The 26,713-nt window shown below is 40.1% G+C and overlaps 2 protein-coding genes across 4 annotated transcripts; both read right to left on the bottom strand.

Moving 5' to 3' along the window:
- Positions 1-243: 243 nt before the first annotated feature.
- On the bottom strand, positions 244-7,153 carry LOC144208379 (chromobox protein homolog 8-like). Of its 2 annotated transcripts, none has more exons than XM_077734194.1 (5): positions 7,056-7,153; positions 2,630-2,673; positions 2,294-2,359; positions 1,931-1,997; positions 244-1,818 (listed from the first exon to the last, which is right to left on the bottom strand). In XM_077734194.1, the coding sequence occupies exons 1-5, from the start codon at positions 7,083-7,085 to the stop codon at positions 1,171-1,173; spliced, it is 855 nt and encodes a 284-aa protein (XP_077590320.1). In that variant the 5' UTR covers positions 7,086-7,153; the 3' UTR covers positions 244-1,170. The 2 variants fall into 2 exon arrangements, with proteins under 2 accessions (XP_077590320.1, XP_077590319.1); XM_077734193.1 differs by lacking the exon at positions 7,056-7,153 and adding an exon at positions 2,852-3,020 and having other exon boundaries at positions 247-1,818.
- Positions 6,212-26,618, bottom strand: cbx4 (chromobox homolog 4 (Pc class homolog, Drosophila)). Of its 2 annotated transcripts, XM_077734191.1 has the most exons (7): positions 26,522-26,618; positions 23,225-23,409; positions 12,689-12,930; positions 12,526-12,569; positions 12,032-12,097; positions 10,209-10,275; positions 6,212-9,103 (listed from the first exon to the last, which is right to left on the bottom strand). In XM_077734191.1, the coding sequence occupies exons 3-7, from the start codon at positions 12,755-12,757 to the stop codon at positions 7,658-7,660; spliced, it is 1,692 nt and encodes a 563-aa protein (XP_077590317.1). In that variant the 5' UTR covers positions 12,758-12,930; positions 23,225-23,409; positions 26,522-26,618; the 3' UTR covers positions 6,212-7,657. The 2 variants fall into 2 exon arrangements, with proteins under 2 accessions (XP_077590317.1, XP_077590318.1); XM_077734192.1 differs by lacking the exons at positions 23,225-23,409; positions 26,522-26,618 and having other exon boundaries at positions 12,689-13,039.
- Positions 26,619-26,713: the final 95 nt, after the last annotated feature.

Here is a 26,713-nt window from a genome sequence, read left to right as displayed (position 1 = left end):
ATGTGTTTGTTTGTGTTTGCAGCTGCATCTAGTGGCCACATAACAAAACATCAGCTTTACTTGCAAACATCCAAAATGGAGGCAATGACGCAGGCACCTGCAAATATTATACATAAAGGTAGAAATTAAAGGGAGAGATTTGCCTCCGAAATATTCTCACAAATGCATCTGATAATGAGGAGATATTTGTTGCAATAATATATATATAACATAACACAGGAATGCTTATTTTCATGTGCACTTTTAGAGTTTTATTCCAAACTCTTCTTCAACAAAACCTCATTTTAAACATGAATACTGCAGCTCTGCACGCCCGGGAATAAATAAAGAAGTGTATATATATATATGTATATATTTTTTCTTATCTTGGAGCCGAAACAAAGGCAACCACAGATCATCTCAGGGTTGCCTTGATTAAATTCTACTAACAATGATAATTATTTTTCATTGTGACACGTGAAATGCTTGCAACATACACAGTGAGGCTACCAAATTCAAGTCAAACTAAAGAGCATTAATTGGCTTCATATTGATGTCACAGCAGCTTCAAAAATCATTCAGGAATTTGATTTGTTACCAACAGTGGCAGTAAATTATTTTATAATTAAATACTGATGGGCAATAACGCTTTAGAAAAAATATATATACACACAGGATAAGCATGATGACAGTAGCTTCAGTGTTAGTAGCTTTGCTAATTGGCAACAATATTGTGCATCTACTCAAAAACATGGACAACAAAGTGGGCAAAAAGCTGGAGAATTTGAAAAACAGGAGGAAAGAAGGATTTGGTGCTCAGGGCAAAGCCACAAAGAATACAAAAATACAACTTTATCGCCATCTGACAGCATGTGAATACCATTAGAAATCTTTGACTAACTCTTTGCTCCCCTTTGGAGCATCCAGTATGCCAAGTTTTAACAGTTTGATTACCACAGTAGCATATGAACTATGCAGGAAAAAGGATATAGTAGTATGATGACAAACTTATCCCAACTTGTGTTTGAAATTTTCTAGGAAACAGCATGATTTTTTCCCTCAAAAGTCTCCGTGGATTAATTTTTTGACTCGTTCCGAATCTCAAAACAGTTCATAACTGTAATGATTTTTTTCTTCCCTTCGAAGCTCAGCAACTCGATTGACTAATTGAGTCAGTCCGTGCCCGCCACCTCATCTTTTTCCTCGAAAGAAGCCTTTGTCAGTGTAGTTTTCCCTCACCGTTACGGTGAGCAAGTTCATGGTGACATCAGTGACCGTCACTGTGTCCATGTTGGCGAAATGCGGGTTCCACGTGGAGCCGGATGGCGTGGGAGGACACACCACCCCGAGTTCTTCTCCCGTGGCTATCGGCAGCTCAACCCTCTTGTCGTGATGCTTCAGAACGGCTAGGTAGTGAGTTCTACCTCTTTGGTTACTCCCAGAATTGGGCGTAATGGTGGTTTTCTCCTGGAAGCGTTTGGTCAACTGGATCAGGTCAGAAGTCGGCCCGTCGTGTGTTAAGCGTCTGGTAATTTTAGGGGGCGGTCCTGTGCATTCCTTCACATCGTGGTCATAATTCCGATGTAATTTGGGTTTACGTCCCCTCTTTTTAGGGCCAAGTTCGTTATGAGTACTTGGTGTTGGTCGGGGTCTTCGTTCAAGTTCGAGTGCTTGGCTGGCAACGCTCTCCCCCCTGTTGATGGCGCTCGGAGGGAAGATGGTGGGCACCACGGCACGTAGGCCCTCTCGGGCCCTCGGTGTCGCGACGGGCTCCGGGACCGGATAGGAAACCTCTAGTGGTTCTCGTTGGAACTCGTATGTTTTGTCTCTAGCTTTGGCCTGCGGCAGAAAGACAGGACTGATATTAGATATCACTTGATCTCCATTGATTTGCACAGAATTCATTTGGAATGTAAATTGAGTTTGTGTGTTCATGGTGGAATTTACCAACCTTCAGGAGAAACGTCTCAGGTTTGGGTCCTCGCTTTTTGGGCCCAAAAAGCTCTCTCTCACGTTCCCTTAAGATTGGAAAAAAACAACAACAGTACATTAAGATCATTATTTATGACATTGCTTGAGGCCACTCAAGGCCTCAGATTTCCATTTACAAAAAAAACAAACACGCATTGAGGCCAAGAACAATGTATGGTTTGTATTTTGTAAGATTATTAAGGAAGACATTTGAATGAGCAAAGTTGAGTCTAATATTGTATTTACTGTTGAAATATTTAGCTTCATGACTTTGCACTATGTCTCATAAAAAAATCTGCTTTTATTTTCAAGTGAATGTCTTCCCATGCAACTTTGGGCTCACCTCTCTTCAAAGGCTGCCAGCAGGCGCTCATCCAAAATGTTCTCTTCTGGCTCCCATGTGCTGTACCTGCAACAAAATGAGTAGACTTAAATAACAGAAATAAAAGATAAATAAAAAAATTAGAAAAAACATAAACCTCATAGGAAAGCAACACAACTGGCAGTCAAAATAAATGGAATATCAGAATTAAGCTCAATTCTGCTGGCATTTGGCAGCTTTGGCTATGTGTTTATGTAGTCCCACACATGGCCACAAGACGTCACTGCCTCCTCCCACAAGCTTACGTCTCGCCCGAGAGAGAATTGTGTATACTGTATACACTGTATATATACTCACTTGTGAGACCAGCCCTTCCATTTCACCAGATATTCCCAACGACCCTGCAAACGACACACAAGCATGCGCACACAATCAGTTTAAAGATTCCATCGCCTTCGTGCGTGTCGTCGTTTTGCAAAAACACGCTTGCGTAACAGTCGCTAGCAAAAAAAAAAATCCAAAAAATAAAAAGTACAGAGGGCCCAGAAATGGCAAAAAGAAAGAGGCGTAACACCGTACCCGTCGGATCCGTCGCTTGATGATGGACTCCGCTGCGAAGACGCTTTCTCCAACGGCAGATAGCTCCATGGCTTCACCGGTTCTGCGCTCTTATTCGCGCCCGAAACCTCGCGTCCTCCTCCGGCTGTTTAATTCCGCACATCCCATAATACGCGATTTGGCGTGGAGGGGTGGGGGGTTGACGTGGTGACGTAACGCGCTGTTACCAGGCACGGTGTTCGGCGGAGCACGATTGGCTGGCTTGTTGCTAAGGGCGACGAGGGGGGCGGAGGCCCGCTGCTGCGGAGCCCGATGGAATGCGCTCAAGCGGCGGACTCGTTGGCTTGGGGCACCCGGGAGCGTGCGTATTCCACCCGGCCCGATTTGTAACGCAGCAATACGAACTTTGCTGCTTAATTCACTCGTGAATACCCCCGGAAATGCCGATTTGAAGGATGCAACTGAATAATTTATCATTTATAATAAGATTCTTGCAATGTGTTTGCCTTTCTTCTAGGACGAAAAATGATGTTACTAGAACAGATTTGCGGGGCAATTTAATGTATCCATAAACATTTATTCTCTCTTTCCATTCTTTTATTATAATTAACTAAATTACATGTTATAATTTTCATGTTCAGCAGATGTCACGCTTTGATGTGTGGTAAAATGGCGAAAATCAATTGCAAGAATGTTACGTTTAACAGCAATAAACGTCATTAAATGTGTTAAATAAACGTTGTATTCGAAAGTCCTTTCAATGAATGTTGTGGTTTTAAATATCAAACTCATATAATTATGTTTTATCAGTGCAAATGTAAAATACAAAGCCCTTAAATGCTCATCCACGAAAATTCAGAAGGAATTCAAATCCAAACAATTGCATTTAAATAATATCTCATCTTTCACCTGAAAATGCATAAGTCATTAACTTCCACCAATTAATTACACATTACTTGAAAGCTTTATGTAATCTGTTCCTTATGAATTGGTCACTAAAAATAATTATTGACTTAGGAAGTGGTGTCTTGACGAACTGTCAGGTTAACTAAAGAGTTAAAATCACTCATGCCACTGTATTGCATTTTGCAATATATTAATAAGCAATCACGACTGGAATAATGCATTAATAATCTTGCAGCGTCAAATAAGATTTGATGTGCCTTTTAACAACAAAAATGAGTCGTCCTAAAAAAATAAAAGAAAAATATTGTTTTTAAGTAGTATCTATAGCATTAAAACTTGTTATTTTTTCATGTATTTTTCGTCTAAAATCAAATAAGAGTCCTTTTTAGTGGTTAAAATCAAAACGAATGCTTAGCTATTTATGATGTATTATACATTTTTTAGGACGATTAAAATTATAAGGCAACATTTTGATGAAATAACATTATTTAGGTTTTATTTTTTGTAAAGAAGCATAATGTTAAGCTTTATTTGTGTGTTGAATGGCAGTTGCGGATTGTTTTCCAATTTGACTGTGGCTTTCTAAGCTTTTATTTTTTTATGTAAAACAGGCAGGAAGCGTGGTCATTCATTTTCATCTTTCTACGACATTATCATATTACATTCTGTTCACTTTTATTTTTTTCAACGATGATGCACTAAAATGTCCTTTTAAAAATCAAAAGCGAGAAAATATTTTTTGTTATCGTTTCAATGTCTAAACATCACAAATATATCACTTCTATTTATGAACAATTTCCTGGATGCTGATGAAAAAAGGATGAGAAGAGCCACAATGGCGTCTGCAGAAGAAACGTAGGGGGGAAAAGATAATGAAAATGAAAATTAGATGGCACGCCATTGGCTGTTTGGTTTCTGGGCAACTACTGGAATTTGCTTTTTCTATACAGTTTAAAATGGAAGGAAATCATATCGTTGCAGAATATCAATTATGATTCTCCCATTAAAAAGGACCCATTTATGCTCAGTTGTGAGCATCGTATATATTTTCTAAAATCTATTGATTGACTTGCTTTTGTTCAAGTGTCGTTCATTAAAGTGTACACTTTACACTGTAAAGTGTAAAGGATCCAAATTGTTTTTTCTTCATTGTTTTGGATTTATAAAATTCCTTTTGTGCATACATTTTGACGTATAAGCCAACCAACCAACTATACTACGCCTTTATTTTTTACCTCATTTTATTTTAATTGTATTTAAATCTTTTTATGACTGCTGATTTATGTGTGCATGTTATGATGAAGTTCTACATCTGATTTTTCTTGTATAATGACAATTAAGTCATTCAATTCAATTTAAATATAAGGCTCATCATCTAATTGCGCTATCATTTAAGGCCCAAAATACACTTAAAATGGTTTTAACGTCATAACGTAATGTGAAACTTCACACTTGTGCTATAAATATGTCGTCCCTTTGCAGTTTGACCATGTCATCCACACACACTCACACACACGTACACACACACAAACACACACCCACACACACGCACACACACACACACACACACACAAACACACACACGCACACGTTGGTCACATGACTAAGGGAATAAACTATAACATCAGAACGCGTGACCTGCATCATGTGGTCTGTCTGGATTATTTGGAAAAATTCCCTTTTTAGTGTAGAAAACTTTCTTGCATATATTATAGTTTCGCTATTATGGGTAGAAAATGAGAGTAAAACCAAGTGACAGGGCGTGACTGAGGAAACATATTTGAAATGTCAAGGCTTGTTTTGTCACTCCTTCCTCTTCTGCTTGTTGCCCTTTATAGAGCAAGCACCATATTTGGACTTACAGAGGCCTGCACGGCAAGGTCAACTACATAGAGAGGTTTGCACTTGAACAGAAATACATTGGCTATGTTTAAATAAACATTTTTAGTTTGTGCCAATCATTTTAAGATGACAACAGTTCAATGTTCAATGTTCAATCAATGAAAGCAACTGCCCAACCTCTTTGTAATTGTAATTTAGAGATAAAGTGCTAAAAAGTGCTATAAAGTTATAATATGAGATCTTAGTGTGTAGGATTGTTGCTGATGATGCAAATCATAGTAGTTAAAGTAAATCCGAAAGTTAGAAAAGTTGTTAATTTAAATGGTGAAAAAGGCAATGCTGATAAATGATACTATGCATAATCAACGTTAGGAATTGCTATTAAAAACAACTACAAACTGTTTTTTGTTGTAATTTTCTCCAATTTAATCTTTGATTGCAATTAACCATGTTTTAAAATTGCAACTATGCATAAAAATAAAAAAATATAAACATTTAACTTCTACTCAAGAAATAAAATAGATAATTCCAATTACGCAGTGGTCCTACCAACACATTTCATATTTATTACTCATATTTCTCTACCTTTTTGAGGACTCCAAATCATTTCTTAAAACAAACAAGAGGCAACCATTACTATAGCAACTTCTTTCTTTATTGTGAAACTGTGCCAACAGCAGTAAGCCATAAGACTCCCCACACCAACTTTATGACAATCCTTGTAACCAAGTGCAAAGGATCAACAAATTCAAGCAAAACAAAACCAAAAAACATTGACCGAAACGCCAAAACATTTCTTAACAGCTCATTTGCAACTTCTTTGACAAATTGAATAAATATGACCTCTTCCATGTCATTCTCGTATACGATTTCAGCTTTCATCTACATATACTGGTTTTGCATTCAGTGTGCGTATGGAAGGAGATTCCCGCTGTACATCCAACAAATTTGCATTTGAAGCAGCATCAACAAAACAGCCAGCGCATACTATTTATTGTTTTGAGTTTACATACCAACGTTGAGTCACATTTCACGGGTAATTAGCGACCCCCTAACAAACAGCAGTCACATGCCTTTGCAGAACATGTCATATTCAGAAGCTTGAAAAACAAAGAACTGAGATGAACAATGCTAAAAGGGTCTTTTATCATGTTTGACAGTTGAATTTCATCAACAGAATAGCATTCACTTTATTTTTAGGGTACGTCCAAATCACCATGACAATACGGCTACCACAACTGAGTATTTTCATGATTAATCTTCTAATCATTTTATATATAAATCATGTTATTTACTGATTCAAGGCTTAACATTTTTGCTGTAAATGTGCATTTGAACCAAAAATTAAAACCATAACCTTTGGAATGATTATCAATTCTTTTACATTGGGGGATCATATAACTCTTTAGATGCACCATTTTATTCAGCTCCCGATTAATTATCAAATTAATAGTTGTAGGACTGATTGAATGCTCACCTCGCCGTCGATGGCAGCCGATGAATTCATGGTGACGGCGATAATTCATATTGCAAAATGAATGGAGGCCAAATAAGAACAAGTAACAAGAGATGCACATTTAACTATGCTTTCTTGACAAGTGATCAATTAGTCACTCTATGACACTTCACTAATTGACTGCTATTAAAAATGATTGGTGCCAGGTCTCCCAATTAAAATGGCTTGGCCTTCTATGGCCATCAATGGAAGCCAATAAGTGCTTTCAATTCAATGTTTGATCGCAATCAACCCAAAGAGAGTTTCTCTCTAACATGCAGCGCCCCCGCCAAATAATCCATACAAAATATGTATAAACCTTCATACATCTGAGATTACAAATTTGGTACAGGTATGAAACAACAGCATATAGACAGTTTAGTTCATTTTTTTTTTAAAAGTAGAATACACCTGGTTTCATGTATTCACTCAAATCCTCGAGGGCACTTGCTTGGCTACGTTTCAGGGTTACATTATAAAACATTGTAAGAAACATATTAAATTTCAATGATAAATTATACCTTTGCATATGTACAAAATCTCTAATGTTTTTACAGTATGTACAATTTCCATCTATAGAGTCCTTAGAAAGAGACGTATTCCTTGAAGGTGACGGTTAGACTGTTTGTAGTGACGTCAGTGATGATAATATTTCCCATAAAAGGAGAGATCTTTTTTGTTTTCTTTTGAAGGATGTCAATTGCTCCAGGTGGATTTTGGAAACAAACTGGTTCAGGTTGGGGTTCGGGTTGAGGTTGGAGTTCAGTCTGCTCAGGTTGGGAAGAAGGTTCTGGTTGGGGAGTGGGTTTAGGTTGGGGTTGGAGTTCAGTCTGTGTCTCAGCTGGGGTTTCCAGCTCCGTCTGCCTAGTAGTCTTTGGACAACTCAGATCCATGGGCTCCTCCTGGCAACTGCCGTCCGTTGCATCATACCCGCCGATGTGTTCAGTGCGGTGGAGGTCCATCGGTTTGTCCTGAGGCGGAGCCACTGCCGTGCTGGAAACGCTAAGGCTTCTGGAAGCCAACAAAGTCTTGGAAACCCGGCGCTCATCGGCGGCAGGCTCGGAGAGTTTCCTCTTCCGGCTGCTGGGGTATGACGGAATCCGGATGTGGTGCATAATTGTAGGCGTTGGGATGTTGCTGTCTGCAGGCCAAGACGTTGGGGGTGAGCTGGCGGTCAGCTGGAGCGGTAGATCATCGGGTAGGTCGGCTTGACCCCGGGCGACCTCTGTGTTGTATTCCTCTGCTGTGCTTGGTGAAGGCTTGAAGAAATGTCTGTCCTTTGGGGAGCACTTTTGGGGGTGTTCGGCGCCGGGGAGTGTACTACTGCTGCAGATCTCTTTAGGTAGACCGTTCTCCACCAATTTGGTTCTGTGCGCGGGATTATTTTGGGTTTTCTCGGAGCTTGACGATTCCCCGTGTTTGCTTTTGGCTCCGTGAACCTTATTACCGTCCATGTACTTGCTCATGACAATAACGATACGTCCATTCTTATTTTTGTTCTTGATTATCTTCATTTTGCTGCTAGCGCAGCTTGGGAGCGTCGCATCTTTAGGATTGGGTTTAAGAGCTTGTTCACTTTCAGCATCTTTTGGAGCAGGTTTTGTCACTTCCACTGCCATTTCTTTGACTTTACTCAAGCAGCCTGTTTCTTTGTCGCGAACCCATTTCTGCTGCAGTGCCAGAGGTAGGTTCCACCCAGGGTTGGCGGGTTTACTGGCTGCCTCCTGAACTTTGATCACCTTTTTAAGCCTGGAAGACTGATCGTCGTACATGTTGGGGTCCGGCTCGTAGTGGTGGTGCTTCTTACTGTTAAGCTGGTATATGTATTTCTTCTTGCTGTTTGCAAGCTGTTCAACGGGAACTTCTGGGCTGCTCGGCTGGTACTGATGATGCTTCTTGCTGTTCAGCTCGTACTGCTTCGGCTGGGGACGTTGGACAAGGACAGCATCAGACTTGGGACTGTCTTCTGTGTCCGGAGTGGTGTCCTCAAAGCTTTCTGGGACACTCGATCTCCGGGCAAATGAGGGAACCTGAAAGAATTAACAAGACACATCAGTTTACTATGTAGTTTCTTGTCAGTCATTATTTCTAAGGACGTTGAATCAAACGCAGTGGAACTGTAAACAACTAAGAACAAACCCAACTTTGTTTTTAACCAGAAATCACTGAGACTAAGAATTTTGGGGCCGAAAGATATTTGAAAATGTGTTCTAGACCGTTCTTAAGTGTAGAAAACCACTGGACTGGAAACATTTAGCCTCAAATGTGAGCAGGCTTGAACAGTTCATGGAACAAAACTGGTCAGGACATCACTACTCTCTACTTTGTAAAAGTGGCTACATACTGGAATTCATGTCTTTTGAAACTATGGAGAAATGTTGTTGTCTCAAGAGAGCTACAAAGCTTGGCTAAGAGGTTGTGGTATGCAGACCCTGTTTGATACAAACAAGCATATTTCTCAACATAGTTTTACTTGCAATGTAATAAAGTTATGAAGAAATGCTATTGCAATAAATAGCCAACAACAATCCATCAAGTCTCAGTCTGGTCTCGTATAGATAGCCTGTATCTATGGGAGGCACCATTGGTATTGACTATAAAGAATGCATGATACTAGTTCTCGTCCACCCATCAACTCGTCCCTTTCTTTCTCCAGCACGGGCTGACCCTTTGGGCCCACAGAGGGGCACTGCCGCGGAACGCTTAAGACCCTTTGGCCATGACCTGAGGTCAGACAAGTGCCAGCAGACATGTCACGCTTCATCTCTGATTCCTGACTCTAGCTAAGGAGTAATACTGCATAGCGGCCAGTCTGCATGTCCACATTTGGTTCATAACAAGCTCCATTAAACCCAGAAAATGAGAAAATCAGGGGCACTAGTTGCAGGCGTTTTGAAAGTCGATTCATTAGCTCAAAACTACAAAATAATATGCAAGCTGGCCCGAAAAGGGCTTATGTAACCTTGAAAAACAAACTGCAAGGACATGCCAGATCAAGAACTCTTCCCACCCATCTCGGTCAGAAGGAAACTAAAAATAACGTGACCATAATAACAACAGCTTGAGAACACCTGATAGTAACCCCCTCATCACATGTCGAGCCTTTCATTGATAGAGAGGCGGGGTGAAAATTACCTGCAGCAGAAGAGGTTTTGGTTTGGGTCCCCGTTTGCGATATCCCATCAGCTGCTCTTGCCTCTCCCTGTGAAAACAAAGGACAATTATAGGTTCTCATGTCTTGTCTTATTACAACTCACATGCAATAAGAAGGGGCATGCGGCATAGGATTGCCACCCATTTCCCTTCACCTTTACAAGGTCAAAACATAGAATTTAACCCCCCAAAAAGCCCCACACGTGACCTACCGCAAAGCATTGTGGTCCTTATTTGCATAGCTCTCCATGGTAATCATCCCAGTCTGTATTCTCATTATCCTGCCGAAATTCAATTAAGGCTACAGCCAAGAGACTCGGCTTGTCTTTCAAACATCCTCCCTTCTGCTACTTCTCCACTATACCCTCTCACAACTGTAATTAGGGTCATGAGGTACATGGCAAATGGGATAAATACACCTCAGCCATTAATAATTCAGCAAAAGTAGAGCAGGGACAAAAACTGGAGAAGATGGTCATATGTGCAAGGTCTGGATGAAAAATTACTACTACCAGGAAAAAAAAAACCTTGACTAATCGCCCACTCGTAAATAACCGGCGGTGGACGGAGGCCGGCTAACGCGGGTCTCTCCGGGTGTTCTTCTGATGTTGAAAACATCAAGGCTGCCGTGCTAAAGCGTGCTGATTATTTCCAAAACGCAAAATCTGACGTGGTGACCCCTATTCGCAGAAGATTTGGCAATTACAGGCTCCCTTGTGGGTTCCCCTCCCCCATCCTCTGGGAGTAGGGAGGATTCCATACACAGGCAGCCCTCCATGACAGTCAGGACTGAGCCAGACGCGCACATGCAGCCTGCCAGCGCCAAAGTGTACAAGCATGCGTGTCAATTAACCCCAATCTAAAATGCTAATTCAGTTTTTTGACATTTTCACGATGTTGGATTCATTATCATTCACTGCCATTGGTGGTGATAAATGTTCGATTCATTTTGACCTGGGTCTTGGCTTGGGGTCTTTCCCAAAAGAAATTGAAACGGAAATGTTTACATAGTTATATAGTGACATTTTTAGATAAAACTTTATACTAATGAAATCAAATGTCATAATATAGCGCTTTGCCAATAGCTAAAGCTCTATAATGTTATTTTTGTATATGCATCTGATTCAAAATATGGGCATTATTTAAAAATGATAGCACAAAATGCCGAAATGGATGATGTTTTTTGGAAAAAAGCACAGATTTCCATTTGATTCAAGGGTCTACAGTTGAGTTGATATATTATGCGCACATTTGACACATGTTGTATTAATTGTGCTAATGTACATATCGAACTTTTCAAATGATCACATTGAGATAAATTATTATTTGTTGCAAAACCTTCCAGTGATTTGGGCATAAAAAGATGGGGAAAAAAGAATGCCCAGCTATGTGTTCCACAAAACTGCTGAGACATACAGACTTCAGGTGATAAACTGCCATTCACATCAGTAGACTTCCAGTCCACTTAAATGGGAAGGACTGACAGCAAATAATCATGTTTTAATGATACACTTGCACTTTTTGTCCTTTTGATGCATTTTTCTGCCTCTACATTGCAAACAATACTTGCAAAACCTACTTGTAATGCTATTTTGCATCCAATTAGGTACCTGTATTCCCCAAAAAAGAATGCAATGCACTCCTACCCATCCACATCCTACAAATCCTGGCCCAAGAAACTCATTGGCCTTTTCCCAGGATACCAAAGGGTCAAGGGGATGTCAGTGCACGCGGATGGTAGCTCCTCCCCCAAGCCCATATAAGGTCATGGTCGGCCTCGCATCTAAAGTCCAGCTTGTTCTCACCTGTATTGAAATGCGACGAGCAGCCTCGGGTCGAGGATGTTTTCCTCTGGCTCCCATGTGTTGTATCTGCAGGGAGGGGCCAAAGCAACTGTCATTATCAGGAAACGCAACAACATTACACTCCATATTCCCTTACAATATACATATCGCACTAAACCATGCACGTTTGAAAGCAAACTCTTGGGAATGTAAGGGCGAAATAGAAAGGAAAAGGACTGTTGTGCGCGCGCGTCAACACGCAGTCGGCCATTTTAGCAGCACTGTCTCTCAAATTCGTTGGCAGAGCAGAAATAATTAAAACGGGATTACATGGCCGTGCCTACCCTCCCTTTTCCTCTCGCATAAATTAGTGAAGGCATCCACGGATGCCCACATACACACGCACGCACACGCGAAAGCACGCGCGCGCAGACGATGTACGAGTTGCACAAAATTGCACGAAATCATGCACGAAAGACTAAAATCATGCACGTATGTTGCATTTAAGGACTTACTTTGGCGACCACCCCCGCCACTTGACCAGGTACTCGATCTTCCCCTGCGTTGATAGAGAAGGGGGAAAAAACCCATCCCATCCACAAGACATTAAACGCACCATTCGCAATAATAATAACAATGATATTGCTGAAATTTTTTGAAAATGGCGCTTCATCTTACCTTCCGAATACGCTTTTTTTCGATGCCCTCCACCGCAAAGACTTGCTCCCCGGCGGCAGGGAGCTCCATTCTCGCCGCAATCCGACTTCAAGCGATGGAGGGGGGGAGAGAAAACGACGTCTGCAAACGGGGGAGAAGGCGCTCGCTCGATCGCTTGGTAGTTTTCCAGTGTGTATCCAAATCCAAAGTGTTATTCCCTTCCAGCTCGTGTAGTCCCTCCTTTGCACACCCCACGCTCAGTCCTGGCAGTGTGCATAGAGAGACAGTCAGCCGTAGTGAACTGATCCAGTCGTGCAAGAGCTCCAGCTTTGGCGCATGACGTCAGAAGGAGGCGGAGGAGGAGGAGATGGAGGAGGAGATGGAGGAGGAGGTGGAGACCTCTCCTGGTTGGACTCCATCCCTTCTCCTTCTCCTTCTTCTTCTTCTTGGACGTGTGGGAATTCGAATAAATCACCATATGAAGTGTCAAGGAGCTCGTGTGTTTTTATGGCAGTGAAGGAGGAGGAGATACGCCCTCTCTGTATATGGAATCGTGTACCATTAATGGATTTCTAAATGTTAGCCCTAAGGAGGAGTCGTCTGTCAGAAGAAATCAACATTTCATAAGGGGGTTGGATATGTCAAAACAAGGAGGGGGGGGGGGGTTCTACGGGGATAATTAGGATATACTGCTAACCCGTGATGAGGCAACTTGTGGTTTAAAGATCATAATAATGTGCCCCGTTGGATGAGTGGGTAGTGCATTGGCCTTACAGCTCTGCGGTTCTGGGTTTGAATCTAGGTTGGTCCACCTGTTTGGGGTTTGCATGTTCTCCCTAGGCCTGTGTGGGTTTTCTATGGGGACTGTAGTTTCGTCCCACCTTCCAAAAACTTGCATGGTAGGATGATTGGACACTCTAAATTGCCCCTAGTATGAGTATGAGTGTCAATAGTTGTCCGTCTCCTTGTGCCCTGCGATTGGCTGGCCCGAAGAAGTTAGCTAAAGGAGTAGACATTTCAGTCTTTTACAACAAAAAGAACACATGTTCAATGCTATCGGATCAATTGTATTGTCTTTCAAGTTTTTTTGTGTGTGGAAGTATCCAATGTCAGCATTTTGGTGAACAATACAGTGTGAGTGCATTCATAAGGTTTAGTGTTTGTCATTTTAAACCAATCTGTTTGCTTAAGAACAGGAACTACGAGATAAAAATAAACAAATGCTACATTAAACAATGTTCACAAATTAAATGCTACTAGATGGACTATACTAAATTGAGCCAATTTTAAGAAGATAAACCTGTGCATTTATAGTGAAAGAAGGGGCTTTTTAGGTGTTCTATCAGAGCTAATATAGTACTTCCTAGTATTTATTACACTCTTATAATAAAGCACTATTTCTTGTTTCCTTGCCTGTACATATGAGACAAGAACAACATTGTAACCCTGCAAAGATAAAAAAATGTTCATTTTTTTTAATGTGGGGAAACGGCAAGGTCACGCTAGCTTACATACCAGAATTGAGCAAGTTTTTCCCTCATGTTCTTCCAAGTTAGGTCTTCTTAGTAAGTATGCATGTCAGGGGAGGTTTCAAATAACTACTTAACGTTTAAAAATATAGTCCTAATTAGCAGCATTATTTTTAAAACTGCCCTTCTTGCATAGGTAGTAATCTGTCACTAGCCAGTGTACACCTGGAATTAGTCTTTAAAAAAATATAGCTATATACCCATCCTTTAAACCCCCACAAATGCATGTTTGTTTTGTCGATTAGCTATCTCAAGACTTTGACCTCACTAGAACGGTCCGCCATGCAGCATCGACCTCGTCGGCATTGATTCCTGCTTCATTTTTTTATGCTTTGATTATGTGACGTGTCTCACCTTTGAAAAAAATGCCACTGCTCAGCCTGCACTTCGATCTGCTCGCTGCACTGAGCAAATATAGGTCACGCACACGTATACAGTTGACACTCACACATTGTCAGACCAGTGCCATGTCTTCTGGATTTAGCTTCACCCTTTAACGCACACATTCTCATTCTTCTTTTTAAAACCCTTACACGACACTATTTAAGCTCACTAAATGCCACTGACGGGGTTAGATGTCTAAATCTATTTGACTGGAAGGGGTGAATAAGTCATGCCAAAGGCACAGAAACATAGGAATTTACAGTTTAAACTTCCCAGTTTCAATAAATTGGATTTCAATAGCGGGTAATTAGGTGAATTCTCAAAAAAATCTAATTTATAGTATTACTTTAGTGTGTATTTCAGCTTGTATTCATTAGAATTTTATTTAGTTTTTATTCTAGTATCAATGTATAATTGTAAAAATACACTAATGATTTACGAACGGACGGCCCAGTGGAGCGAGTGATTAGCGCGTTGGCCTCACAGCTCTGAGGTCCTGGGTTCAAGTCCAGGTCGGTCCACCTTTGTGGAGTTTGCATGCTCTCCCTGGGCCTATGTGGGGTTTCTATGGGTACTCCAGTTTCCTCCCACATTCCAAAACATGCATGTTAGGCTGATTGGACACTCTAAATTACCACAAGGCATGGTTGTCCGTCTTCTTGTGCCCTATGATTGGCTGGCCACTGATTCAGGGTTACCCGCCTCTGGCCCAGAGTCAGCTGGGATAGGCTCCAGCACCCCATGCGATTCTAATGAGGGAAAAGCAGTTCAGAAAATGAGATGAAATGGTTGATGAAAATAATAATGATATAATCTAATATGATAATAATCAATTACCTTTTATAAAAAAATATATAATACTGTTTTCTAATATTTATGTATTCTTTTAATGTCTAAAAATAGTCAGTTGCAAGTCTTCATTCGAAAATACATACCCACAGGATACAAACGTTTTGTCCTTCGACTGCCAAAATGCCCTCGATCAATCGCCGACGATTTCTCTGGGACGCTTCCTAAAATAATTCTGAATGATAAGGGTTAAAAACGAAGCCTGCAAAGGCGCCTATCGCACGCAGGCACGATGTACCGCTGCCCTGCCATATTTGGTCATGTACTGAAAACGGCCGATTCCTCTGTCGCCCACCCTGTCATTCCCCACTTTTGCCCGACACGTCAACACGAGGGAAGCTTAAGACCCGGTTGGCAGTGGAATGGCTCGATTAAAGCAGTGATTTTACGGCCAATTGCGGGTTTTCTCCCCCCTGCCAAACGTCAAGCGATGCCCTGCAGCCGCGGCCACGAAGCGCACACGCCCAACTTCCCTAGCAACAGCAAAAAAAGACGCGCACGTACATTAATCGGGAATAAATTGTGCTCCTTAATAGAAAAATGTCGTTTTAAAGCACATGCTAGGGGTTGTTTAAGTGCATAAAACAAGTTAAATGAATTTCAGTCCGGTTTTGTAAGATGAGGTGCCATAAAAGTCTCCTTTTCTATTGAAAATCGATTCATTGCAGTAAGTGTGAATGTTGTGTGTCCTGTTTAAATTGAATTAGAAGTGGAGACAACAAAAAATAATAATTATGTCATTTTGGAGCGGTAAGTAATGAAGAAATATACATTTATATCCAAGGGATGCAAATATATATATAAAATTATTGCAAGTTCTAGAAGGAATGGATGCAGTTGAATGTAGCAGTGATTTGAAAAAGTCAAAACAAGTGTATAATGAGAAATATGACAATAATATGAATATAAGAGAAACAATTGCTATTGACAGCAAGAGACGTCTAATCATCTGAACTAAGAGTCTTGGCATTGTTTCATATATAGATTTTCTTCTTTTACTTACTACCACAACAAATTCTGGCATTGCCAGGTTGTTCAGTAAAATAACTCAATAAAATAAGCAAACAAAAAAGTCCACATACAACCACATCAAATTTCAGTTCTCCTTAAATCTTTTAGAACGCCTCATGGTTGTCAGTAAATGTGTGCCGGAATGAGACATGCTAAATAAACAGACGGGCTCTGCAGTGGTTGGACACGGTGAAAGTGAAGTCCAAATTAGGACCAAGTCATTCTTTAGCAGAAGTTGACATGGTTGCAACACACCAAGGTCAAAAAGCAACACTTATCTAAAACTCACAAGGTCAGACTGCCTGCCTTAAAAAAAATTATCTCAACACGGCCTTGTTGTGTTTTGACAAGGTTGTCTCTGTTTTAATGCAATAGGAGGAGGACAGACTGCTTTTCCAATGTTATATTCATATGTCCGCCAGTGGGTGGGTGGTACACAGGTTAAGTCATGATCTCAGCAGGAAATATATCCCAACCTTGGGGCCTTTTTTTCTCCCCCACAAACACAGCCGGAGCTCAATCATTCCCTCATGAAAAATAAAATGGCGTCTCAAGTCCCTCTTTTTGGGCATCTGCCACCCACGATGCCAGGAGTGCCAGCTGAGGGGATGGAGATATTATTCTGGAATAAGAGGGGGGGTTAAAGTAAAGTAAGTTCAAGGCAGTGGTGGAATAAAAGCGAGGACGAAAAAGAGGAGTGTCCGATGGGTAGAAGAAAAGAGTTGATTGGATAGAGAATGTGAGGATGGGGGGTGAGGGGGGGGGGGTGGTATTAGAAAAATGTTAAGAGGGTTGGAGAGCCTTGCGGTGCTCAGCGGGCGCTCATTAAAGTACACTATCAAACAACAAGGACGCAGCGGAATGAAATACAAGCAAATTCTTGGGGGGAACAGCGAAAACACAAGATGGCAGATTAATTAGCTGCTTATTATACTGTTGGAGAGAGACCCAAGCTGATACAAGCCGTTATTTCGATAGCCGATTAATCACTGATTAGTTTGTCGTGCGCCCACTAATGGACTCATTTATAAATCATGTCATTTACTTTACAGTTTAGCTAGAAATTTGGCTTAGTGGCAAAAAAAGGATGCAATGAGATGACTAATAATGAGCTGCATTGTTGTTTTCTAAAGAAAAGTTTAGTATTTATATATTTTGAACGAGCTGAATGTCTTTTGATGTAAAAATCCCATCATGCAATGTGGACCTCAATTCAAATGGCTCTTATGGAGTCAATGGAAATGTATGTCGGAAACTACACTGTCCTTGAATATGTTTCATAACAACAAGTGATTAAATATTAAAACTTGCTAAGTCTACTAAAATATGCTGACAATAACATCTCACCTGACATTTTCATCAGCATTTCTAACCCCAACCCTCCCACAATTCCTGCCACAGAATGTTAATCTGTAAACATTCAAACGACAACCACAATTACAACTAAAACAATATTTGCTTAAAATCCATCCAAATATAATGAATCCATTCGTTGAGGCGTTCAAGGCCCCCCTGCAAATCTCATAGCAAATGTTTGTGTGGTAAATTCCCCCCCTACAACCAAGATGGGCTGTTGGCGCGAGGGTGGGGAGGGGGCTCCAGCGGAAATTCCTCCTCCAGTGTCATTGTCACATTGTTGCAGCGGGGCGACAGGTCTGCGTTGAGGGGTGCTTCTCTGCCAGGGTGGGCTCCCCCATTTTATCCCCCTCCCCCTCTTCTCGCACTCGTCTTGCCGTCGTGTGGGGTTCATCTAGCATACGCTTAGACACCCGCATATCCCTGCACGGGAGTGCCCGTGTCAGACTTCAATGGAGATGGTGGCACGCTAAAATTCTGACAGAACGCACACTTGTCAATACTGTATCGAGCCGAAGAAGTCAAACACGAGATTTGATGGATGAGAGCGAATTTCGCCCCCCTTCCGTCTAATGCTGTGCTAATGATGAGTGACACGGGGGCCCTTATCCTGAGAGCCCTTGCCTCCCCTTTTCCACACCCCTTGACAATCTCCCGGGAGCAGTCTATTTGCTTCCTTCTAATTGCATTTACATGGAGAAGTGTTTTAGTTCCATCTTCCTGTCCCTAAACTACAGTGCATTCAGACATTTTGAAGCAGGTGCAAGTACTCCCAACCCCATAAAAAAAGGGCAACACCTACCAACAATGATTACAAAATGGAGGAAAAAGATGGAAAATTATTTATATGGCTAGTGCCAATAGTTCATTGGTTGTCATTGACTGTAATAGGCGACCAATCTGTATCGACTAGGAGGGCTGAAAGCCGTAATGGATTGGACGTCTATCACTGCCAATGGCTTACAATAACAAATAAACTGACCTACAATTTGAGGCATACAGAAGCAAAAGTAGAGTTAAAATCTACACACAATGGTTAACTATTTATTTTTCTCTTGTCATTTGGTGTATATATCCAATAAACCTATGAGCTTAGTTTATAGTCCCCATAACTTTACATAGTAAACCTCTTAAATACTTTTCTATTTAACTGTTGCTTCAGCTTCTATCATTGCTCATTTAATGACCCTAGCAAATATTGTATTACATTGACATGGTTTGTGTCCTTTCCTGTAAAAAAAAGAGTTATCCAAACATAAGTGGCATAAGCATTGATCCCTGTGGGACTCCAAGGTGGACTATCCAGCAAAACGCACCAACAGGTTCTTATCATAAAACACTATCGGAACTGTGAATTCAAAAGAAAAACCATATCCAGCTTAATAAGATCTTAAAACCAACCAACCAATGAAGTGTCCCAAGCCAAATGTTGGGGGTCCGGCACCCATCTCTCCATCAAAAACGTAATCAGAGCACCAGTGAATAGCGAGCACACAGAAAACTGAGTTTAATGTGCGTGTCTATCTATATGGAAATTCAACTGCACATGCGATGGCCCAGTCGTACCCCTCCTCTTTTTTTATTTATTCATAATTCACTTCCCATTTGCTGCGTGAAGAGCAAAGAGTGTCGTCGGAGGAGCGTAGCGATAAAGCCGGCTTTCTTTGCAGCAGCTGAGAGCCCAGCAGAGATTTGTATTAAATTTACAGAGATAATCGAACCAAGGCTGTGCCACGCTTGTTATTGTTTGCATTAAAAAAAGAGACGGTAATCAAACCCCTTCTAAAAAATGCTTCATGCGGCAATTTGAGAGCCGAACACACAAAGAATGACTTCGTGGATCAACGTTATCTTTTGTTTCAAGACTTTTCTCCGGTGAAAATGGCAATTCTTCTTGTGTATTGAGGTTTTACACGCAGAGTTTTATGATTCCTCACATGAAATTTATTGCTTCAAGTGAATTTTCTTTTTTTTTCATAGTGTTTCTTTTGGATAGGCAGGTTTGGATATTTATATCCAATCAGATATAGGCCATTTTCTGTTGCCATGTCAATCTAATCTGTCTGCAACATTCACATACAACAATGCCAAGGTTTGTTACTTTCAACAGTCATCAATAATTTCAAAAGATTTAAAAATAACCTTTTTTTTAAACTCCATTCCCTGAAGTGAAGCTTATTATAGCCAACTTGGACTTGTTGCACATTTAACAATCGCATTTCAGGGGAGAATTACGTGTTAAGTTTGACATTTTAAACTGATAGGTTTCATGTAAAAATGTGATAAATTTTGTTATAATGTCACAAGAGAGGTTTTAATGTAACCAGTTAAACTTTGCCTTGTTAAAATTTCATTTGCAAATTGTTATGTTGCACAAGTTTCATATTTTATTGTAAGGACGTTTAGGTTCCCCCCCCCCCCCCTTCAAGTTGTAATGAATTTGACATCTGGTGCTGTCAACATGAGCCCATAAGTTAATATGACAAGTTTTATGACATTTAGCGATGTCATGCAATTTAATTGATTCAATTTCACATTTCAACGTGCTAAGTTATGACATTGAAATTTGATCAGTATGACTTTTGGGAAAACATAACAAAGCTCCTCCTGGTTCACATTGTTTTAAGTTCATCACAATGCACTTTTACATAGTTTTGTTGATTTCATGTGACAGTTGAGAGGCCTCTATTCATCATTCTATCATAAAAATAAGCAGGATGAAGCTATTTTTTTTCCACACAATAGCAGTAGTGATGAATGCTTGTCTCTCAGCATTCAAGCGACAAGCTGTAATGCCAGAGAATGTTCCTCAAAGCAAATAATTGGTGACGTCTGGGGCCAGTCTGTCGGCTTCCCAAAACATTGTGTTGGCAGTACACAACATTCAGCTTTCAATACGGTTGCTACAAAATTAACATCATTGGCTTCCAATGACGGCTCCCGATACAAAGAAATGGGCTAATTGAAAAATAGATTTTAATCTTTCAAAAAAGCACAGAGAGGGAATTTCCAACACTGTCCTCGATGGGGAATTCCAATGAGTGTGAAATAGCATTAGTTATACTTCAGTACATATATATGTACTTCCCTGTGCAGAATTATTGAGTCAACCGTTGCACAATAGTGAGGTAAAAAAAAGATGAAAAAATTCTGTATCACGCAACACAGTTTCGCTTTGTGTATTCCCAATCAACCTTCAGAAGAATCAGCCATCAAAGCATTTACCAGCTGTTACATCATTCTCATAACTCCTTTGACACTGAAACCTCTCACCACTTTTTTTTGCCCTCACAAATAACTTCTATGTCAAAAAGAAGCTTTGCACAAATATGGTCCATTTTGTATATTTTTTTTCCCCAAAAGTCATTACTATTGGTCAGGGGTGTCTGTAGGCTGAACAAAAAAAAAGCCTTACCATATATGGTAATTTTTTTTGGAACACATGAATGACTTACTATACAATTTTGAAAAAATACATAAAAAATAGCTTCACTATAAATGTACTTTACATGGCCATTATTAAAACAAATAAAAGCCTTATGAAATATGGTCCTTTTTAACAAATAAAAGCCTTAATATACATTGCCTACCCTTTTTCTTGAATGAAAAATCGCATTACTACATGTTTTTTTTTTCTTATGAGAAAAAAAGCCCCCATACATGGTCATATTTTGAACAAATACAAGCCTTGCTATACATGGTCAAAGCCTCACATATATCTGGCAAATATTTGAGAGCCTTGAAAAACAGCTGGTGACCACAGTTCTCAACTTTTTTGATGTTTTAAGACTTATGGTCTGGTCAGAGGTATATTGCGACAATATACTAAAACTGTACTATTAAAATGAATTAAAAAGTCATCAGTAATGATAATTTTCCATTAAAAATTGTCACTCCCCACCAATATTAACCCATTTACTACCATCGACAGCAATGGACATCTTATCCACTTTGGCCCCTAGACTGGACGTCTATCCAAAAGCTATAAACTGGTAACTCTTGTTTAACGTTTGTACTTCCAAGGTCAAGAGCAAGCAAGAAAAGACACCAACAATAAGTACCTTCACACCAACCAATACAAATACATGCAAATATTGTACAGGGGAAAAAAAACACTACTTCCGCAAAGCTAGGCAGATTTCACCCTTTTTATCTCTAAGCAGTTTGCGAAGCACCGTGAAGATGGCTCGACTTATACCCCGCATCCCATGTGTTTCCATTCGATACGCCTTGTTCATGATATATCTCTCTTGTCCTGCTGTGATGCTTATTTAAAAGGAGAGCCATGGATTTTCTCCCCCCCGTGCAACATAATGGCAAATCAATACGCCGGCCAAACAGAAAGCCGGGCTGTGCTTTTCATTTCATAAAAGATTGGAAGTGGAATTGAACCCAAATCTCAACTGCAGGAAAAGAAAATGAAATTTCTGTTCTTTTTGTATGGGAAATTCACAGTGAATTTCTTTTCTGCTATATTTTTGTGACTATCGCTAGTAGACGTCCAATTCCCTTGAAGTGGGAGGGTTGACAGGCATGCCAAATCCAAATGGTTTCCATTGGCAGCTAATGAGTTAACACAAACGGAAGAATGTCATGTCTCACCTTTGGGACCATGAGAGCTGACATCAGCCATTGGACAATTTAATCGGCTTTGAAACTGATTTTGTTGTCCGGAAACAAAGTGACAATGGAAATGCATGCCAAGCAAACTCAATGTATTGATTTGTTTATGGTAGCATTATTGTAACCGGGTTAAAAATGCTTTCAAATGATTGTTTAACTTAACCTACATTTGTTTTCCCAACTCAAAATCAACACAAATCTCGTCAAAATGTGAGTTAGCTTAACATCGAGTATCTGGTAGTGTACTTTTTAAATATGTCTTATCACCACAACTCAATCATTATGCTAAGCATGTTTAGGGCAGGAAAGTCTTTTAAATGAACCTTTTAAATTACACATCACACATCGTAATTATGCAAGCAGATCAATTTGCATGACACACATTTAAGAAAAGGAATTTTTTACAAAACATCTTCCCTGTGGATGCAATTAGTCTTTCATAATTATAAGTTAATGTTGTTCAACAACAAAAAAACAAAGCTGTAACTCAAAAATATTTTGGGGATAGTTAAAATGTTGTAAAACGTGACCAATGATCTCATCTTGAGTGTTTATATTCCCCCAAAACAATATTTTAAGAGGAATATAAAAAGCAAGTGAAGTTTTCATTTATCATCGAACACCATTACCCAATATTCTTATGATAATTGCAGTCAAATTGTAATTTTACAATTGACTGCACTGTAGTTTTCTTAAGTATTTGGAGGCACTCCACTAGTTTTCCACCCGTCATTCTGTCAGGAAATTGTGCCTGTTTGACTTGTCTCACATTTAAAAACAAGCTTGTTTTGGAATATCTGCTCACCTGTGTTGCTTGAAGACAAGGTCCCTATGGTGTGTATACACATAACACACGTGTGTGTGTGTGTGTGTGTGTGTGTGTGTGTTTCACCATGGCAAAGTAAAACACACACGTCATGTTCCAATCACGCGGGAGCTTTTCCACTGCTTATGACTCTCAGTCGTCAGGGAGGGAAAGATGGCGGAAACCTGACATCATAGAAAACACAGCAGTTCAGATTAAAGACACGGTAAAAAAAAAGAAGAAATAGATGTCTAAATAGAGCAAGGTATCCCGGGGGGTTTGTTTTGTATTGCTGCTGTCGTTATCAGTGACTCAGAGAAGGGTGAGTCATGGTTAAGTGCTCGGTTTTTAAATTATTATTAATATTGTACAAGTAGAGGCCAAGTTATGACTACAAACATTAATTTTGAGTCAATGTTATTGTTTTGGAATGAGCAATTTACTGGTTCATGTTTTTGCCATGATGTAAGTTTAGCCTTTACAGTGCTCATATGCACAATTAGTGCATTATTTCTTAGGCTACTAGATAGTATTAGTTAAATATTATAATTTATCCTTACATTGGACAGCTGTTACCTTTCAAATCCCACTATCACAGGTTTTTACACACTTATAAATGACAGAATGATGTTAAAGAGTCTTCACAATGATAGTTGAAAACTCACAGATACATAACAATATGAATTGTGGATGAAATGGGTTGCCTCTGCATAGATGAAACCCATGACACACTGAAAGGTATGATTTCCGGCATAGGACATATGACTCCACTCTATCCAATTCAGTAAAATACCCAATAAGCTGATAGTGTGACTTTAAATAATATTATTCATGAATTCATATAAGATTGATTCAAAATGTATTTTAAAAGGCATCCATGAAAAACAAGGCTCAAATGACAGCATTTCAACCCAGAGAAATTCTACTTGTCACTAAAACATGCCAAGATGTAACCAGATTTCTGCGCGCACACACCTGCACAGGTGTGTTTAACAGCATAGGTGGAAAGTGTGTGTGCACGTGTGATGTTAATCTAACACGTTGCTGCCAGAAAATGAAAAAAAAAAAAACAGCGCTCACACTTTTGCTAGCTTCCTGGGAGTTGTCACCTTCGGGATGTGTGTCCTTAGGTGTGTACACATAAAGACACACATTGTCTACTTTAGCCTTTTTGTTGCTTGAGAGTGTCAAACCTGAGGCAGGGGGGCCACATTTGGCACGCAACAGCGATTTTTGTGGCCATATTTAATGTATTAGTGTGAGATGTCCAATGCATTTGGACATGAGAGATGTGAATGTTGGAAAAAAATAGGGAGGTTTTTCAGACACTTCAAGATTAAAATATATTGTAATGAGGCTTTTTTTGTAAAACCTTAATAAAAATATGAAGATATACCAAACTGAATGAAAGAGAATGAGTGATGTTAATAGAGAAAATAGTGATATACAATAAAATGTGTCATTTAAAAATAGTATTCATTCTTAGAAAGGTTGAAATCAAATCACTCAAGATTTATGAATGGTGTATTTGAGATAATGAAAATGAATGGCGTGTCCGCCGGGGTCAGCATACGAGACCCCGAGGAGTCAGACGGCACTTGTCTTCACGTTATTGATCGAAACGGCAAAAAGAACGATTGCGCGGCGTGGATTATTGACAACCTCTGGCTCAAACACTGTAATTAAAGAGTCCCCCGTGTGTGATGTGGGGTCACTACGATGGCTATCAGCGATAAACACGATATGGACGGGTGTCTTGTATCAATGGGGAGGCGCCGTTGGCCATTGTGATTGGTTAATCCATAGGCCTTGGTTGGTTTTAGTGTACTATAAGCAATTTTTTCAGCTTGTTTTGTCTTTTCAAGCATTAAATAGTAGACTTATTTTACTGGAAGAAAAACATTTTCTACTTTTCTACTTTCTTTAGTCATATGCAGTAGCCAAATTGGTCAGGTTGACACCCAAAAAAATAGCTTGCTTCAACGTATAAACCAACAAACGTTGATTTACAGTATAGAATTAACTCTTGATGTCTAATCCATTTGAACTGGGAGGGATGGCGGCATCGGATGAGTGTATACTATTTCAAAAATCATTTAATTTAGTACTCGGGATAAAAAAAAAGTTGATGGAAGTATTCTCAATTAAAATTTGTTAAAAACTACATGGTTGCAAAAAAAATCATTACTTTTATATGGTGATCAACGTGTAACTGTTTTTAATGGTGGTGGTGACCTCATGTTGCACCTTTTCTTAACCTCTGCATATTTGAACTCAAACAATTATCTTGGTAGTCAAACGTGCTGACTACTGAGCTGCGGCAGACCGGATGATGCATCCACTGCATGGGCAGAAAATTAAAAGAAAACACTACTTTCTACAGTCATTTGCAGCTAATATGATGTTCTTCTTATGGTAGTGTGTCATTAATTTTGGTCCTTTTTTGGTCCACAAAGTAATCTTTTCGCATTTGCGTGCAATTGAATAGTTCCATCAGCCGTGAGAAGCATTCAACTCCATTTAGTGAACATCACTGGACACTAGTTGTTTTGGGTTGAGTTATATATGTCGCCTTTCATGACAAGCCACGCAAGCAGCATAAGAAAATCCTAATGGCTTCTCCCCACACAGCCTGCCGGCCATATTTTCCATTCTGGAGTGCTTTTGCTACAAGCGAGCTGGGAATCTTCTCCATGAATATTAATGCATGCTACGGGGGAGGGAGGATCCTCCAAATCCTCTGCAGATAAAACTGAGAGGGTACCAGGGATGATTACACGCTCGCAAATTTCATTTTTCCCCCCCTGGTGAATTTTAATGGCAATCGTCGCCTTCAGCCCATCCAGATGTAAAGAATACACTTTAACACGTCAATTTTTTTTTGTTTTTGTACAAAGGGGGTGCCTTGTCAAAGTCTTTGTGAGGGTAATGCACCGTATGTATCACTGTCATTTAAACGCAGCATGGGACAATGGAGGGCAGTGCGAGATGGATGACGCCCAGTGTCAAGATGGGAAGCGTGCGCCTTCTCCAAATGTGCGTGAAGAGAGAGGTCAGCCTTCAAAGTGCCCGTGGGGAGGGGGCGGGGGAATTTAGACATGTGCCAGACGTGGAAACATGATCTATAATGCGTTTAGGGGGAAGACGTATGGGCTTTTGATGTTGTTTTTAAATTTAAACCCAAACATAGTTAGGCCTCAGGGCTCAACACTTGAATTCTGTGAATGCAAATGTCATGAAATCTCCCACAGGGTGCACACTTTTTTGTTAATATTTGGAAAAATCCAGGGTACTCACAGTGGATAAGTGGTTAAGACATTATACTTGAAATCCAATGGGTTTTCCCCATACAGGTTTGAATCCTGGTCCTTGAGGTCCTCTGTCCAGTCAGTTTTTCATGTCTTCCTCCACCAACACACCTGAATCAAATAATCAGGATTGTCAGTAAGCTCCTGGATCGCTTGCTGATTGGTTGATCATTTGATTCAG

This window comes from Stigmatopora nigra, chromosome 15 (assembly GCF_051989575.1).
Source record: "Stigmatopora nigra isolate UIUO_SnigA chromosome 15, RoL_Snig_1.1, whole genome shotgun sequence".
Lineage (NCBI taxonomy): Eukaryota > Metazoa > Chordata > Actinopteri > Syngnathiformes > Syngnathidae > Stigmatopora > Stigmatopora nigra.
The sequence above is the reverse complement of the archived record's forward strand: the minus strand, read 5'-3'. Positions and strand labels throughout refer to the sequence as shown.